Below are 17,187 nucleotides of genomic sequence, written 5' to 3' on the forward strand. Positions count from 1 at the left end.
GAATGCAGTGAGGTAAAAAACCTTTTGTCTTTAGAACCACTTTAAGCTTTGACAATAAAGCCTAGAAGCTGATTGGTAACCATTGACAGCTGCACCAGTTTTAGTAAATCTCCCCCAAAGAGTCTCTTCTAGCCTAAAACGCTACTGGCTAATCTCTTTTTCTACTTTATGTCTAGTTCTGCTTTAACAGTTAACACTTAATATGTTCCAAACAAGGTATTTTATTACATTTAGGCCTCTTTCACACGGATGATCCGTATGTCCGTTTTTCATCCATCCGTTTTCGGATGAAAAACGGACATACAGTCATCCCTATGGAGCGTCGGATGTCAGCGGTGACATGTCCGCTGACATCCGACCCGCTCCGATCCGAAAAGTGTAACGGAGGAAAAACCTACTTTTTCCTCCGTTTTCGGATCGGATCGGATGACGACGGACACTACGGACCGTCATCATCCGATCCCCCCATAGGGGAGAGCGGCGCTCTGACAGGTCCGTCGCTGCACAGTGTGCAGCGATGCACCTGTCATCTTCCTGCTCAGCGGGGATCGGCGGAGCTATCCCCGCTGAGCAAGCGGATGTTCACGGGGCGGATCATGACTGATCTGCCCCGTGTGAAAGAGGCCTTAAAGAGCAGAACACAGGAAATTAGGTCACCTCGTGTTTATTTTGCAACAAATATAACATTGCAGAAGATCGTGTAATACTTTCAGCTGTTCAGCAACACTCCTACTGCTGAGAAAATAATTTGGTGGCACTGTGCAGAACTTGGATTACATATGGTTTTAGAATGCTTTAAGGCTTTTTAAAAGTTATTTAGAAGCATGAATTCCTTGTACAAATGAGGAAAAACAAAGTCTAGTTTCTGTTTATTGGCATATATTGTAAAGGCACAGGTGGCATATGGTTATCATAACATAAAAGTGCCCATTGCAAAATATGGGCAGTTTTACAAGCTCTGTTGCAAGCGTGGGACACAAAAAAGGCAGTATTATAAGAGCTGTAAATTAAAGAAAATACACACATCTATATTTGCATATAACAGATTCTGTTGCAGGTAAAAAGGCTTACATGACCTGCTCGTCATAAAAATAATATTGGAAATAAAAAGGCAGCACCATACAGTTGGTCAAATAATACAAGATATACACATCTCAAACAGAAGTCAATAGCCTTCTTATATAAAAGGTATAGATATATATTGCATGGTCATAACATTGGGTTCAAGTACTCTAACCTACAGACACCATATTTATTGGCCTCCCAGCAGAGAAAATGAGACTTCACTTTTGGAGGACACTATATTTTCTGTTCTGTGATTCAAGATAGAAAGGGTAATCTACAAAAGCATTAAAATATCATATGGCAAGTTCATAGATTTTTCTAAGGTACTGATTGAATATTTCAATGTGTGCAATATGTAACAGATACAGTCATTAAAGAAACTGGCAGATGATGAACAAGTACCAAACAGTTATCTGAACATACAAGTGAAAACCTGTGTTTTTCATAGCATTAGTGATTTAAAGTAGACAAAACCATTACTTCATATAGCCCACATTTTAGGTGCACAGTGAACACTTGTCCACACATGTGAGTTTTCAGAACTAGGCTTTACAGAAATGTCTGCTTGGCAAAAGAAAGAATCATCGTTCCAAAAGACTGCCTGCAATCATTTGAATCTCCCAGTCTCTATTAGTAAGCGTTCCTATGTAAAAGACTCCTTTATGGAACTAAATGTTTAGCACCATAGCTGCTAGCTTGATCATGATCTCCACTTGTTTAGGATGTGCCCTAATCAGCAAAGAAAAATGAAGTTGCCACTTGCTGAATTAAAACCAAATTCTCACTATAGCATATGGTGCAAAATCTGGCACACTGATAGCCTTGTTGGACTGCATCACAAAATCTTATTGCTCTTATAATGCAAAAACTTCAAATCCTGCAGTTGCTGTGATCTTTACATATTACTTTTGGTGATTATCCATTAAAAAAACAAAGAAAAAAAAACAAACAGCAATGTGCAAAACTGGCATTCTAGCAAAATAATAGACCATAACTGCATTTATTTTGCAATTGAGTATTTTGCTATTTAAGAACGGAGCATTTATCTAGAACTCACACACCCAAGCTTTTTTCATTGTCTGCGTAATGTCCTTTCTGAATAATCTCAACCACTCCGCCAAACTTAATACAAGACGAATGTGTTAATTTGAACTGATCCACTTAAAAGAAAATATAGCAAAGGCCTTTTAAACCCTGGAACCTGATGTGGACTCAAAGCTCCTTTCCACGAGTGGTTAATAGTACTCAACGCCACGAAGACAATAAAAAACGGGTATCCAGACCTTTTAAAAGCACTGTATACTTTACACAATTATCTTTCTAGTACGATACAATGTGGTAGCCAGTGATAACAAGCTGTCTATAATTTGCTAGTGATACATCAGCACAGTGATACATGTTGACAAAATGTCAAAGAATAAAAACGTATGTAGACAGCAGCTTCATTAAATAGAGAATTTAAAATACAAACAATAAAAGCAAAAAAAACAAACAAACCGACGTGTACCTTTTTATCCATACCATATAAACTGCTAGAACCTACTTAGAAGATATGTATTAAATATAAATTACACACAATTTTCATTTAATATTAACAGTGGAAAATATGCAGTTCTCATTTTTTCTGGGTCCTGAGGAGAATGATGGAGTGGTGAAAGCTGGAATTGTCGCCTGCATTAGTTCATAAACTGAGTGTACCCTTCGGCCCCTGTTACAATTACATCCATCCAGATTCTCATGGCTTCTGCAGAAGGAGCCACCATATAATACAGCCGGTCATGGGTCTTGACACAAAATGTCAGTGCAGGGTTGGGGCTCTGTAAGAAAAATATACGGTAATATCAATTATAAAATGTGGTTTATAAGTTGCTTACAAGTTTCTTGGTTACACAGTTAAAATACTTTTTAATACACATACTGATTATATGGAAAAATGGAAGTGACAAACTAAAAACCAAACATCCTATTTTATGCATAATACAGAGTAAAACGATGGACTAAGAAGTATCAGAAGTGTTGCTAAGCCTAACTGTCATTCAGCAGTCAAATTCTACAGCCTCAATGGCCAGAAGAGGTTTCAGTAATTGACAGATAAAATGCAGGGTAAAGCTTAGCATGGGAAAGGGGCACTTCTGCAGACTTGGTAGGAGTCAAGGCTTTGCTTACAAGCTGGGGCCTAGATCCAGGGGCTTTACAGGGACATAGGAATTGATATAAAGACTGAAAATTGCAGCCACCATTTCAATAGTATTGTTATCTTAAAGTGTAATTACACTTTTAATTTTTAAATGAACCTCTACCAGGCAGGGTTTAAACGCGTCTTCCTGCCTGTCAGCAGTAAATGTACACTGAACCACACATGCGGAGCCAGGCCATTCAAGTGATTGAACAGAGTTAACCTGATAGGAAGACTGGGAGAAAATGGAAGCTCCTAGGACCAAATTAAGCACTGACCATGCGTTGCTGGAGGGCTTCGTTTGACAATTAAAGTGGTAGCAAAGTATCAAAAAAAAAAAAAAAAAAGAAAAAAAAATTTCCCCTGCAAGTTAATGGCATAATGTCTTAGTATGTATCACTAGCACATTATGAGATACTTGCCTTAAAACAAAACCCTCCAGCGGTGCGCTGTCACTGATGACAGGGCTTCCTTCTTCCCCCGCTCTTCCTCTCGGGTGTTGCACGGGAGCCATGGCACAGCGCTCTGAATGGACGGAATGCTGTCCCCTCAGAACACAGTGTGTATGTGCAGGTGACGTCACTGGCTGCAGAAGTTGTGGATATCTCCTAAATGGTGCAGGTATAGGAGATATTCCCTGTACCTACAGATAAGCTTCAGTATAAGCTTACCTGTAGGTACAAGTGAGCAAGCAGTGTTTACTACCACTTTAAGTCTGCTATAATGTGCTATTATGCTATGCATACTGGCACATCATAGCACAAACCTCTTGGGGGCGCATAAAAAAAAAAAAAAACAAACAAAAACCAGACAGTTCTATTTGCGCAACTCCAACAGGCACACAGGAGTTAAATTATCAATAGCTGAAGATGGAGGACGATGAACCAGGAATGAGCTGCAAGGAATAGCACTGAACTGTATGCGGTCTTAGTATGCCGTAAATACTTTCATATTTCAGAAGGTGTTTTTTTTCTGTTTTAAAGACTTTATAAGCAATGAAAGGTGCATTTTGATTAACATGGGACAAAAGAAACTCCACAACTAATCACACTCACTATTTTAATTCTACAGCTATCATTTCCAGCACAGGTTTGTTTGGCTGATTCAGACAGGTTTCCAGTAAAGATATTTATTTCACATATTATAATCGTAGCTAGCAAGTCATACAATTTTAACATAAAAAAAGATTCTGAAATGAGGCAATAACCAATTGCAAAGCAAACCAATACACATTCTCACCCACCTCCTTCCACAGGGGTAAAGAGAGAAAGTCAGAAATCTGCTATGAAGGACAAGAGAGGAATTCAGTGCAAAATTATATAAAAACTGGTATAAACCAGGTGCACAGATTCATACATGCAGTAACAGAGTTAACATGCATAAACCTGTAAATCAAGTATGCTGAAATATTCAGTTTTGACAACAGTATGTTAATATAGTGAATATACCTCCAGTGCTCTTAGTGTTTCTCAACTCGTCATTGGGTATCACAAACAGGTCATGCTTTCTACCTTTTGCAAAGTGAGAACAGTTGCAGTAATTAATGAGTAACGCAAATCTGTGTACAGTTAACGCAATCCTGAAAACATGACCTGTAAGAGGGTGCTTGTTTTACACAGAAAAGATGAACGTTCTGCTTGTCTACCTGCCATGACTTACAACTAGGCCACATTTTGAGGGAAGTTTCAGGTATAAAGCTGGACTACTATTTTTTCACCTAAAACAGGACTGGATAGCAATACAATGACTGGAGAGAGTAAAAAAATAAAATTATATATTCAACAGATCCTGGAGAAGAGACTTTTAAAAGGTGAGTGAGTCTCGGATACATATCAACATACCAGATTTCACCAAATACTGAATTTCCAGTTTTGCGTAAAATTTGCAATTAAACATGCAGGGGATTAGATGAAACTTTTACACGTGCAGAATCAATAAACACACACTGACACAGAGAGGGGCACTTAACATTGGTATGTTGTAGTCCATATTATCAGCAAGCCATTTTTTGGCGGTCAAACATTTATAATAGTGATTAGTTATGGCTGCCCTCTCTGCTTTATACTTTCTATTATTGTTAAAACCCGTGACCTGCATTTTGCAGCCCATTCATAAAATGCAGGCTAAGGCAGGTATTGGAATTCTCTGCTTAACACAGCAGAGAGAACTTGATTGCTGGACAGCCAGTCATGAGACTGACAGGTCATGCGATCAGGCTCACCTCCAGTCTATTTTTGCTTGCACTCATATTGAACTAAGCTGGATTTGGGCCCCTGAACCAAAGAAGAGCAATGCAGTTTTTTCAAGCACATGACTGCTCTTTATTAATGTTCATTTTTTTTCCTTCAAAGCAGTGGTATAACTCCAGTATGGCCATACTGCTAGTTTTTTTAAATGGACCCCTTAGTCTCAGTCAAAGCACGTGCCATATCCAATAAATTAGGCACGCCAAAAAATAAATAGGGAATGTTACCTGGGGTCCTGTCGTACAGGTTTTTTTATCTCTGGCACTAAATAAAAACAAAATGAAAGTACACCAACGCAACCTACTTGTGGGTAAACTAGCCCATCACCATACAATGCTCACTCGCTGTTTTTATAATTTATCAATCGTATTCTAAGTCAAGGTTTTACATAATGCTGAAAATACATTTGTTGGTTCCAGTGTCATTCTAGGAGGGTCCATGCAATATGCTGCTGGGGTTTCCGGTGGGTGTTATTGCTGGAGTAGTCATCAGTAGCAATCCTACTACAGAGCATTCAATAAGAGCACAATGTAGTACAATGCTCCAGCATGACAGAAATGGGGAAAACAAAAATAACTCTTCTGTCCATTAATCCTCAGGTCCAAACAAATATGTTGTATGTTCTAGGAGGTAATGTGCCTATATTAAGCAATGTAATTGGTTTAATCACAAAATGGGTTAAAATGGCACTATTGTGTTAACAACTTGTATGCACTAACCAAACTCGAGATTATCTTAATAGTATAACAAGTTACACATTATAAATATATTTTTCCTGAGGTCATCACAATGTAACACTGAAAAAAAAAAAAAAGAATCTTCTAAATTATAAATAATGTGGATTAACTACAAAAGGACAGAAGGTATAGACTGAATTGGGTAAAGTTGGTATATGGTTTGACCCCATATTGGTTGCTCAGGGACCAAGCCCTCACTGGAAGATAGGTTTGCCTCTGACACCCATAGTACATTTTCCCAAATTAATATATTTTCATGGGGCGTTTCATAGATTCATAGACAGTTCTATAGTTGTGCAGAAAAGTAAAAAAAAAAAAAAAAAACTTGAGTGACTCGATGGTACAGACAACATTAAATAGATTAAAATATATTTTATTCTAGAGAGAGATTAGAGAGAAAGAGCAACCAAATATGCATATAGGCAATTCCTAGATAAAGAATAACACTTCAAAACAAAGTTCAGTTATCCTTTACCCCTTTGCCCTGAGCCATGATCCCACCCTCCCCCTCCACAGATATATACTTACCAAGATCCATCTGCCATGGCCTCCATTCGTTTATTTAACCCAACATCACCAGTCCCTCGCTCCTGGCCGCACAGGCACGTTACAGCCCTATATAGACTTCCATGGGGCTAGTCTATCTTAGTCTCCCAGCTATTTTCTAAGCTTGGGCATATTAAAAATCCCAACAGAACAACAATGCAACAGAACAGTTTGCCAAGTATAGAAGCAGATTTGTTAGGCCAAATTACTTTTGTGGACTTTTCAATGAAAACTTGCTAACATAAAGAAATATTACGGCATAAGTAAATAATTTGCTTACAGGGTTTTAAAGTTCAAAGTGAAAAATTATTAACATCAAAGTGTTGAAAGGGTTTTGAGTAAACTTGTCACTTTCGAAGTGTGATTATCAAATTGAAAATGGGTAAAACAGAGTGAAAAGTACAGTAAAAACATCTTTTTAATTATCATTTAAAGTGATTTCCCTCATCATTTCTGAATAAAAAGCCCCAGACAGTTAATTTTGATCAATACCTAATCTGTTAAATAAATAAAATGAAAAATGTAATATAGTTGTGAGGTCTGGCCTGGGGTAAAAAAAAAAAAAAAAAAACACAGAAAAAGGGTTTATATTTTCAAACTTTTATTTCAATTTAAGCACTAAATGAGCTTTATTGGTTAAATAACGGAGGGGCCAAGGGGGGCATGATTTTTGTGTCCTCTAACACATGGGAAGGATTATAGAGAAGGTGTAAAGAAAATCCTATTTTCTCTTCTGTTAATTGGAGGACACAGTTCTTCTTTGGATGGGACATCCAAAGCAGTGGCATAACAGGGCGGGTAAAAAAACAAAAACAATAAAAAAAAAAAAAAAACTAAAGAAAAAAAATGATACAGGCCAGTAAGACTGCAGCCTGTAAAACTTTACTCCCAAAACTGGCATCAGCTTATGCTGCCACATTCACTTTTTAAAACTTGGGGAGTGTAGACCACAGCTGCATAAAAATAGGATTTTTATAACAGCTTACCTGTAAAATCCTTTTCTTGACGTAAATCATGGGACACAGAGCCTAAGTAATAACTTAATGGATTATGTGCCACCTTCAGGTGATTGGACATTGGTATACCCAATACAGGAAGTTCACTCCTCTATATAACCCCTCCTCCTTCCAGGAGTACCTCAGTTTTTGTAGCAAAGCAATATACTTAAACCCCATAAAAGAGGGGAGGGACCTCTGTGTCCCATGATGTACGCCAAGAAAAGGATTTTACAGGTAAGCTGTTATAAAAATCCTATTTTCTTTATCGTACATCATGGGACACAAAGCCCAAGTAATAACTTAATGGGACGTCCCATAGCAATGCTATTTGAGGGGAGGGAGACACAACCCGCAGGGCACCCCCAGACCTGAGAACATACTGCTGCCTGCACCACACTGCGCCCGAAGACGATATCCTCATACCTCCTTACATCCTGATAAAATTTTGTGAATGTATGTACTGAAGACCAAGTTGCAGCCTTGCATCTCTGAGCCATGGAGGCCTGGTGACGCACTGCCCAAGAAGCACTAACTGACCTGGTAGAGTGCGCCCTAACTTGAAAAGGGGGAATCTTACCCCTTAAATCATAAGTTTGAATTATAACTTGCCGAATCCACTTAGCGACAATGGATTTCGATGCTGCCTGTCCCTTCTTAGGACCCTCTGGCAGAATAAATAAGTCTTACGAATCTGAGTAGCTGTCTTTAAATAGATTTTCACTGCTCTCACCACATCAAGACAATGTAGTGACTTTTCTTACCTGGAACATGGTTTTGGAAAAAACGATGGCAAGACAATATCTTGGTTCAGGTGAAAACCTGAAACCACATTTGGCAAAAAGTCTGGACGAGGGCGTAACACCACTCTGTCCTCATGAATAATCAAATATGGCTCCTTACAGAGCAGCCAAATTCCGAAACCCTCCTTGCTGAGGATATAGCAACCAAGAATACCAGCTTCCTTGTCAGAAGGAGTAAGGGAATATGCTGCATCGGTTCAAAAGGCTGTTTTTGTAACACTGACAAAACAAAGTTCAAGTCCCAAAGGCTCAAAGATGATTTAGCTGGCGGATTAATCCGCATCACCCCTTGCATGAAACCCCTAAACTAAAGAACGCGTAGCAAGTGGTCTTTGAAATAAGATCGAAGGCTGAGACTTGGCCCTTAATAGAACTCAAGGCCAATTTCATCTCTATGCCTGGTTGTTGAAAGGCAAGAATTCTGCCTATGATATATCTCTGAGGGTGCCAACCCTTGGATTCACAGCAGGAAACATAAGCTTTCCAGACTCTATAATATATAGCTCTGGAAGCTGGCTTACTTGCATTATTCAAAGTAGAGATAACTGACCCGGAAAGCCCACGTTTCTTCAGAATGTGGGTTTCAATAGCCAGGCCGTTAAATTTAGCGTTCGTAAAGTAGGATGGAATATCGGCCCCTGTGAGAGCAGGTCTGGCCTTAGTGGAAGGGACCATTGATCCTACACTACCATCTTTACGATTTCTGCATACTATGACCTTCTGGGCCATGCTGGTGCTACCAGAATTACCAGCTTACTTTCCAGCTTGATCCTGCAAAGAAGTTTTGGCAGCAAATGAATAGGGGAGAATGCATAGATTGGTGAAAACTGATCCCACTGGGTCACCAAAGCATCTGTCCTGCATGCGAGTGGATGCCTTGTCCTGGACAGGAAGTTGACTAACTTAGTGTTGAATCTGAACGCTAGAAGATCCACGTCCGGAGTCCCCCATCTTTGGCAAACAGCCCGAAAAATGTCAGGGTGAAGAGACCATTCCCCCGGGAATAACTGCTGGTGACTTAAATAGTCCGCCTGCCAATTCTCTACTCCCAGAATGAAGACTGCCGATAGGCACGGAACATTCCTTACTGCCCAAGTTAGAATATGGTTCACCTCTCTCTGTGCTGAGAGACTCTTGGTGCCCCCCTTGGTGATTGATATAGGCCACAGCCGTGGCATTGTCAGATTGGATCCTGACAGAACAATCTCTTAACCTGGAAGTCCAGGATTTCAGAGCCAGACGCACTGCCCAAATCTCTAGGATGTTGATGGGCAAGGCTCTTTCGGTTCTTGACCACTGTCCCTGGACAGTCGTCTTCTCTAATACTGCTCCCCAGCCTGAAAGGCTGGCATCTGTCATTACTACTGTCCAGATAATTGGTCTGAAGGATTTTCCTTTCAGCAGATTCTGGGTTAGTAACCACCAACTGAGGCTTTGCGGCACCCTTGGGGACAGCCGCATTGGCAAGTCCAAAGCTTGGATCGTTTTGTTCCAAGCAGACAGGATACTGTTTTGCAAGTCTCGAATGGAACTGGGCATAGGGGACTGCCTCGAACGAAGCCACTATCTTTCCTAACAACCTCATGCAAAGGCGAATTGAGAGATTTACTTTTGACCTGACCATCCGGACCAGCTCTCGTATGGAGTTGATTTTTGCTGGAGGCAAGAACACCTTTTTCTGGGCTGTGTCTATGATCATGCCCAAATACTCCAGCTTTCTTAGCGGTTTTAAGGAAGGCTTCTCAAGGTTGAGAATCCATCCCAGACTTTTCAGGTAACTGGTTGTAATGCATACACTTTGCTCCAAGCGAGCCACTGACTGATCTATTAGAAGTAGATCGTCTAGGTACGCCAAAACTGTTATGCCCTGTGCCCTTAACCTGGCTAGAGGTGGGGCCAGCACTTTTGTGAACACCCGGGGTGCTGTAGCTAGCGCGAAGGGCAAGGCTACAAACTGAAAGTGCTGCTGCTCTACTTCGAATCGCAGAAACCTTTGGTGAGCGGGAAATATAGGGGCATGCAGATATGCATCTCTGATGTCGATGGATGCCAGAAGTTCTCTTCCTTGTAGGATGGAAACTACTGACCTGATCAACTCCATGCGAAAGGAGCAGATCTTCAGGAACTGATTTAGATTCCTTAGATCTAGAATGGGTCTGACATCCACATTTGGCTTCAGTACCGTAAAAAGGTTTGAATAAAACCCCAAACCTTGCTCTTCTGTGGGGATCTGTAGGATCACCCCCTGAGCCAGTAATCGGTCTAATGCTTGAAACAGAGATTGCTTTTTCCCTGGATCTTTGGGAACGTTTGATCTCAGAAAACGAGATGGTGGAAACTCCCAAAATTCTTAGTGCTAAAACACACATATATCCTATGAACAGAATGTCCCTGTAAACATAAAATAATGTCCAAATGATGACGTGTAGTCAAAGAAAAAAGTGAATGGGTGTAAACAGTATAACAGTTCCTTCTGCTTCCCAAATCTCAACTCAGATGTCATCAAACTCATGAATAGATGGGGTACGCTTACCGGAACTGTTGGATTCTACAATTTATTCAGTATTGGTTCACATTTTGGTCACATGGTTTGTAGCAGCTTTGGTTTCTTTCCTTTCAGGTAGCGCATTAATCATTTCCTTTTCCATTATATTTGTGCATTGTCTACTGGACAAGTTAAACTTTTATTCACACTGGAAATCACAGCGTCAACTGCTGGTACCTTCCATTTTTTGGTGAATTTCTCCTCCATGGGAAAGAGAACTGAGAATCTCTTTGATGGGAGAAAATGCTTATCCGGATGATCCCATTCAGCATAAATAAGCTTTTCTAGTAATGCATGGACCGAAAACGCATGAAAAGGCTGTAAAGGTTTTAAAGAACCCAAGGAAGAAACCGGACTTTCAGCTGACTCTGTTAGGGGTAGCATGAAAGTGGAACGTACCATCTCCATAAGAGTTTGTACCTCAGATTGCGAAGCTGAATCATCAACTGTTGTTTCCTCCGCAGAGAAATAATTGGCTTGTTTTTCCTCTCAATCGCCTGAGAGTAATACCTCATCCTGTCCTTATTGTTCCCTTGGTAAAGGGTTTGAGGTGGGGAGGTGGCTCTAACACGCTTCTTATCCACTTGGATGGAGGATGCGATTAAAGCCGCTGATCTACCTTCTAGGCCCTGCAGGGCAGAGGAAAATGCATCTTCAGTCACGTATACAGGGGCTGAAGTGTGAGAAGCAGTTGCACCACCAGTTGGTTCCAATGACTCACCCTGGCTTGCCATGTCTGGTATCTCCAGAGAAGATGATAGTGTGGAGGCATGACTGGAGTTCCCAGTGCCTGGGGGTGGAATTTTAGGTACCTTAGTGGTAGCTCTGGAAGTCATAGTGCTAAGCACAAAAGCAGAGGCACTTAAGAAAAAATATACTACTAGCTGATCAATAGTTTAGCAAAACAATGCCACCATAAAGATCAGCTTGGTGCTGAATAACAATTGTATTTCCTGTACTGAAAATGCCTGTATACATCCCTTACGTGACCCAGCGCTCCTGTGTCCTCTAGTGTGTCAGACTTCCTCTCCTCAGTTGCTCTTAGACATTTCTGATAATGAGAGCATCTGTTACATAGTTACATAGTAGGTGAGGTTGAAAAAAGACACAAGTCCATCAAGTCCAACCTATGTGTGTGATTATGTGTCAGTATTACATTACATATCCTTGTATATTGCGGTCATTCAGGTGATTATCTAATAGTTTCTTGAAGCTATCAATGCTCCCCGCTGAGACCACCGCCTGTGGAAGGGAATTCCACATCCTTGCCGCTCTTACAGTAAAGAACCCTCTACGTAGTTTAAGGTTAAACCTCTTTTCTTCTAATTGTAATGAGTGGCCACGAGTCTTATTAAACTCTCTTCTGCGAAAAAGTTTTATCCCTATTGTGGGGTCACCAGTACAGTATTTGTAAAATGAAATCATATCCCCTCTCAAGCGTCTCTTCTCCAGAGAGAATAAGTTCAGTGCTCGCAACCTTTCCTCATAACTAAGATCCTCCAGACCCTTTATTAGCTTTGTTGCCCTTCTTTGTACTCGCTCCATTTCCAGTACGTCCCTCCTGAGGACTGGTGCCCAGAACTGGACAGCATACTCCAGGTGCGGGCGGACCAGAGTCTTGTAGAGCGGGAGAATTATCGTTTTATCTCTGCAGTTGATCCCCCTTTTAATGCATGCCAATATTCTGTTTGCTTTATTAGCAGCAGCTTGGCATTGCATGCCATTGCTGAGCCTATCATCCACTAGGACCCCCAGGTCCTTTTCCATCCTAGATTCCCCCAGAGGTTTTCCCCCCAGTGTATAGATTGCATTCATATTTTTGCCACCCAAATGCATTATTTTACATTTTTCTACATTGAACCTCATTTGCCATGTAGTCGCCCACCCCATAAATTTGGTCAGGTCTTTTTGCAAGATTTCCACATCCTGCGGAGAAGTTATTGCCCTGCTTAGCTTAGTATCGTCTGCAAATACAGAGATTGAACTGTTTATCCCATCCTCCAGGTCGTTTATGAACAAATTAAATAGGATTGGTCCCAGCACAGAACCCTGGGGAACCCCACTACCCACCCCTGACCATTCTGAGTACTCCCCATTTATCACCACCCTCTGAACACGCCCTTGTAGCCAGTTTTCAATCCATGTACTCACTCTATGGTCCATGCCAACGCACCTTATTTTGTACAGTAAACGTTTATGGGGAACTGTGTCAAATGTCTGTGTCTGTCTTTTAAAGCCTCAGGTGTGAGCCTGATCTGGCATCCTCAGCGGCTTCTGCTCCTCAGCGTGTGCGCCATGTGCTCCACGAGGACGCTACGTCCCGCACACGGCACCGCCTGTTTCTTAGACCACACCCCTCTCCTTCTTTCAAAAAAGATCTAGTCCGCGTGTGCGAACAGCATTCGGGTCTGCAAATGCAGACCCGATGAGGAGGAGGCTGCGAACGCCGTCTGGCTCCTTGCCAGAGCGGCGAACTCACTGCCTAAGTACAAGGTCTGGGGTGCACCAATCCCCTTGCTGGACAGTGTTTATAACAAAAGGCAAGTTTGAAATATAAAAGTAATATATGTGAAGCTGCCGCACCTCTCCGGGAGGGGAGGGGAGAGTTTTATCAGCAGAGTGTTTGGCTCCTTAATCTGCAAGATATGTACTAACTTGTCTTAGTAGGGGCAGTTTATACATAAAAAATGTCATTATAAATTGCTGTTGTACCCCCACTTAGTTCCCTCAGAAGAGGAAACACCATCTGTTCAAATAAGAACCCCCATTGACTGCTGGGACCACACACGCTGTCATAGCCAGGACACAGAGCTGCTGAGCAACATACCAAGGTATGTGTCATTTACTCCCTCTAGTGGAGATTTTAAGGCATACAATGTTTATTATATGGAAGAAAATGCATAGGTGGACCTTTTACAGTTCCTAGGTTTCTTCCCTTACCTTATCTTCGCTACAGGATATTGCTCAAATAGACAGATCCAAACTTCACCCATCACGGTGGGCTGCGTTAGTAAACATTCAAAGACCAGGTCCCTTAATAGGGGTTCCACTCCTTTGGACCTGTATAGCACCCCTCAGAAGCAACTTTAGGTAATGTAGCAAGACCAAAAAGAGTCCTGGTTCCTGGGGTCCAGCCCTCAAAGAGAGGCTTACAGGCAAAACCTTGTTCTTCTATGCGAGGCCTGGGTACCATCCTGTGGCCTCGGTGGCTTGGATGGATCCAGTTGTGGAGGTTATTTAAATCCAGCATGGATCCCTCCTGGAGCTCCTCAGAGCACATCTTCACTCGTGACCAACACCTTAGACACTGGCGAAAAAACTGAGGTACTCCTGGAAGGAAGAGGGGTTATGTAGGGGAGTGAACTTCCTGTATTGGGTATACCAGTGTCCAATCACCTGAAGGTAGCCCATAACCCATTAAGTTATTACTTAGGCTCTGTGTCCCATGATGTACGATAAAGAAACTATATTTTATTGTGTCACTGTACTACCCACTGGACGCGTATGTTTCCTATTTTTCATCAATCTGTTATATGACATGTTGTGAAAACAATATATAATTAAAAAAAAAAAAAAACTTGAATGCATGAACGGACAATCAAGTGCCCAGAATGCATGTACTGTTCTTGCAGACTGCGTTCTCAGTGCTTGATAGCATATACTTGGACAATAGTTTGCCAGATCGAATTTGAGACAGTAACAGTTGATGCTGCAAGAACCTTACATTGGCCCTCTTCAACAACGAGCAGAGAGTCTGACTAAGGCTTCTTTCACACTAGCCGACTCCAAAATTGAGCGATTTTCAGTGCAACTTTGGAGTCTGACTTTGATACGACTTTGAAGTTCCTTTGATTAGACTTTTACACTCTCTGGCATTGAGGTCATGTCAAAGTAGTGCAGGAACCTTTTCTGTAGTTGCAGCAACTTCAGCAGTGTTAATTGGAAAAGCTCTCATAGCGATGCATGCTATTTCACATGTCCTGCGACATTGGGTCTCACAATTCAGATCCTAAGTTGCACAGGTGTGAAAGGAACCTTATGAGACCCAGATCCAATTCAAGTACACCCCAACTGCCCTATTTACACTATCCAAAGAAATTAAGGCAACTTCAACATGAAAGAACTGGGTTGGGACAAAGCAATGGAAGTGTAATTTCTTCCTTAACTATTTGCGTACCAGCCTGTATTACCCCTTCATTACTATCTTTCAGTGCTATAATGACTGACAATTACTTCATCAAGCAACACTCAAATGCATGTTATAGCATTTTTAGGCAGACAGAGCTTTTATTTGGTGGTATTTAATAACTGGGTTTTTTTTATTTCGTTATATTATATGTAGTTAAAAAAAAACAGAAATTAAAAAAAAAATAAAATAAAAAAAAAAAAAACAAAAACAACAAAAAAAACCAACAACTTTCATTTACTTTCTGAAAAGTAAGGACAGTGCACAAACCCCCAAAAAGAACTCTTTTTGAAAAGTAGGCTTGATCTAATTTTTTGCCACATTTTTTGGAAATAAAGAAACATGCTTGTACTGAAGGGGTTACGGCATGGAGCTTAGAACGGTGTCTAAGGTTTTAGCAAAGTCTAAAATTTACTACAACCCCAACCACCTATCTGTCTAAGTCATTGCTATCTTCCTCATCAAAAAAAATGTCTAACATCTGACCTTCAGAACTCCATGCTGGCTATTGGTTATATTATTATTTTTCATAGTCTCTAAAATGTAGACTAGAAATAACTGAGCAGAGTGTTCGGAGGACTTGTGGGTGGAAGCCATCTGGTCCAGATCCTTTCTACCCGTGTATTTTGTCATTTCTAGTTGGTGCCATGTCATAACAGACAGAACTTATTCATACCCCAAGGATTTCCGAGTTGATAAACAGGCAAATATTACAATAATAAATCAAAATGTTTTCGCACTTCAAATACACTGGTTTCCCTTTGAATTCAAGTATTCAGAAACTTCAAGTTAACTTGTGCGTAACAACAAGATCACTTTATTGTTAAGAATCAATGTTATTTAGAAATTAAACATGCGGTTAATTGTAACACACCAAAACAAGAATCTCATTTAATCACTTTTGCAAAGCACTTAAATGCTGCATAAATATGTCCTTGTTAGCTTTAATAGCACATAAAACATCCTTGAACTCCAATGTGTTATTTCTACATTAGTATTATTTTAAAAGGAGCAAAATTTGGAGAGCAGTAAAAAAGGCTTTGCGTGCAGTCTACATACAGAAGCCAGACTGAGGTTAAATATTCCTTTCTGTGGAGGAAAAAACAGTTGACTAAGACTAAAAAGGATAGTAAGATATAAAATAAAATTAGCTAAAATAAAAATTATTGGAAATAAGATATACTGCTCAGTTCTGAAAAAGAAAAAAACATGGGTGGATAAGGGCTGGCCATACTTGGTCCAGCAACAGTTTTGAGCTTTGTTTATGACAACTCAGTGAGAACCAGAACTTTATGTTGAGTTCTTCTATGTAAGCTCTGGGTATAGGTACTCATCACAATTTGTATTGTATTTGTATGCTAATGCAGATCTTACATTTTTGTATATAAAAAATATGAGGAAAAAAAACCTCAGGACAAGTATGCCGTATGTTATTACGTGTCTAAGTCAGAGAGAACACTGTATTGGGATTCCAGCAAGGACTGGCATATCCTTTACTGCCCACTGTTCTTGGTGTAAGAACTGGCATACTATGGCCCACTAAACACCTTGGGGAACATTTATCAAAACTGTAGCATGCAGCATCTGGAACAGCTGTGCATGCCAACCAATCATCATCTTCCATCTTCAGGTTGTTAAGTTAAGCTCAGAAAATGAAAGATGGATGCTGATTGGTTGCCATGCACAACTGCTCCAGATTGTGGCTGACACAATTTTGATAAATTCCCCTCATTATATTATAATCTCACCTTTGCTGCATTCCTCAGGTGATCATAGTACACTTCCTCTATTGCCTGGAAATAGATGACACCTTTCAGCTTTGCTTCATGTTTGTCTGTAGAAAAAAAACAGTAAAAATTACAAGTAAATTAAATGACACCATAGCAAT

The 17,187-nt window shown here is 40.5% G+C and overlaps 1 protein-coding gene across 15 annotated transcripts in view; it reads right to left on the bottom strand.

Annotated features, from left to right (window-relative positions):
- Positions 1-648: 648 nt before the first annotated feature.
- The window catches only part of PHLDB1 (pleckstrin homology like domain family B member 1), a 196,293-nt gene continuing 179,754 nt past the window's right edge, over positions 649-17,187 (bottom strand). For 10 of the 15 annotated variants that reach the window (XM_073602503.1, XM_073602494.1, XM_073602502.1 and 7 more), the window contains 4 exons: positions 17,048-17,133; positions 16,359-16,388; positions 4,485-4,523; positions 649-2,882 (listed from right to left, as the gene is read on the bottom strand). In XM_073602503.1, the coding sequence (XP_073458604.1) occupies positions 2,742-2,882; positions 4,485-4,523; positions 16,359-16,388; positions 17,048-17,133 (296 nt within the window). In that variant the 3' untranslated portion in view covers positions 649-2,741. The remainder of the gene's footprint in view (positions 2,883-4,484; positions 4,524-16,358; positions 16,389-17,047; positions 17,134-17,187) is intronic. The other 5 variants (XM_073602501.1, XM_073602507.1, XM_073602498.1 and 2 more) reach the window with 2 other exon arrangements.

The sequence above is a fragment of the Aquarana catesbeiana genome, linkage group LG10 (assembly GCF_042186555.1).
Source record: "Aquarana catesbeiana isolate 2022-GZ linkage group LG10, ASM4218655v1, whole genome shotgun sequence".
In the NCBI taxonomy this organism is placed as follows: domain Eukaryota; kingdom Metazoa; phylum Chordata; class Amphibia; order Anura; family Ranidae; genus Aquarana; species Aquarana catesbeiana.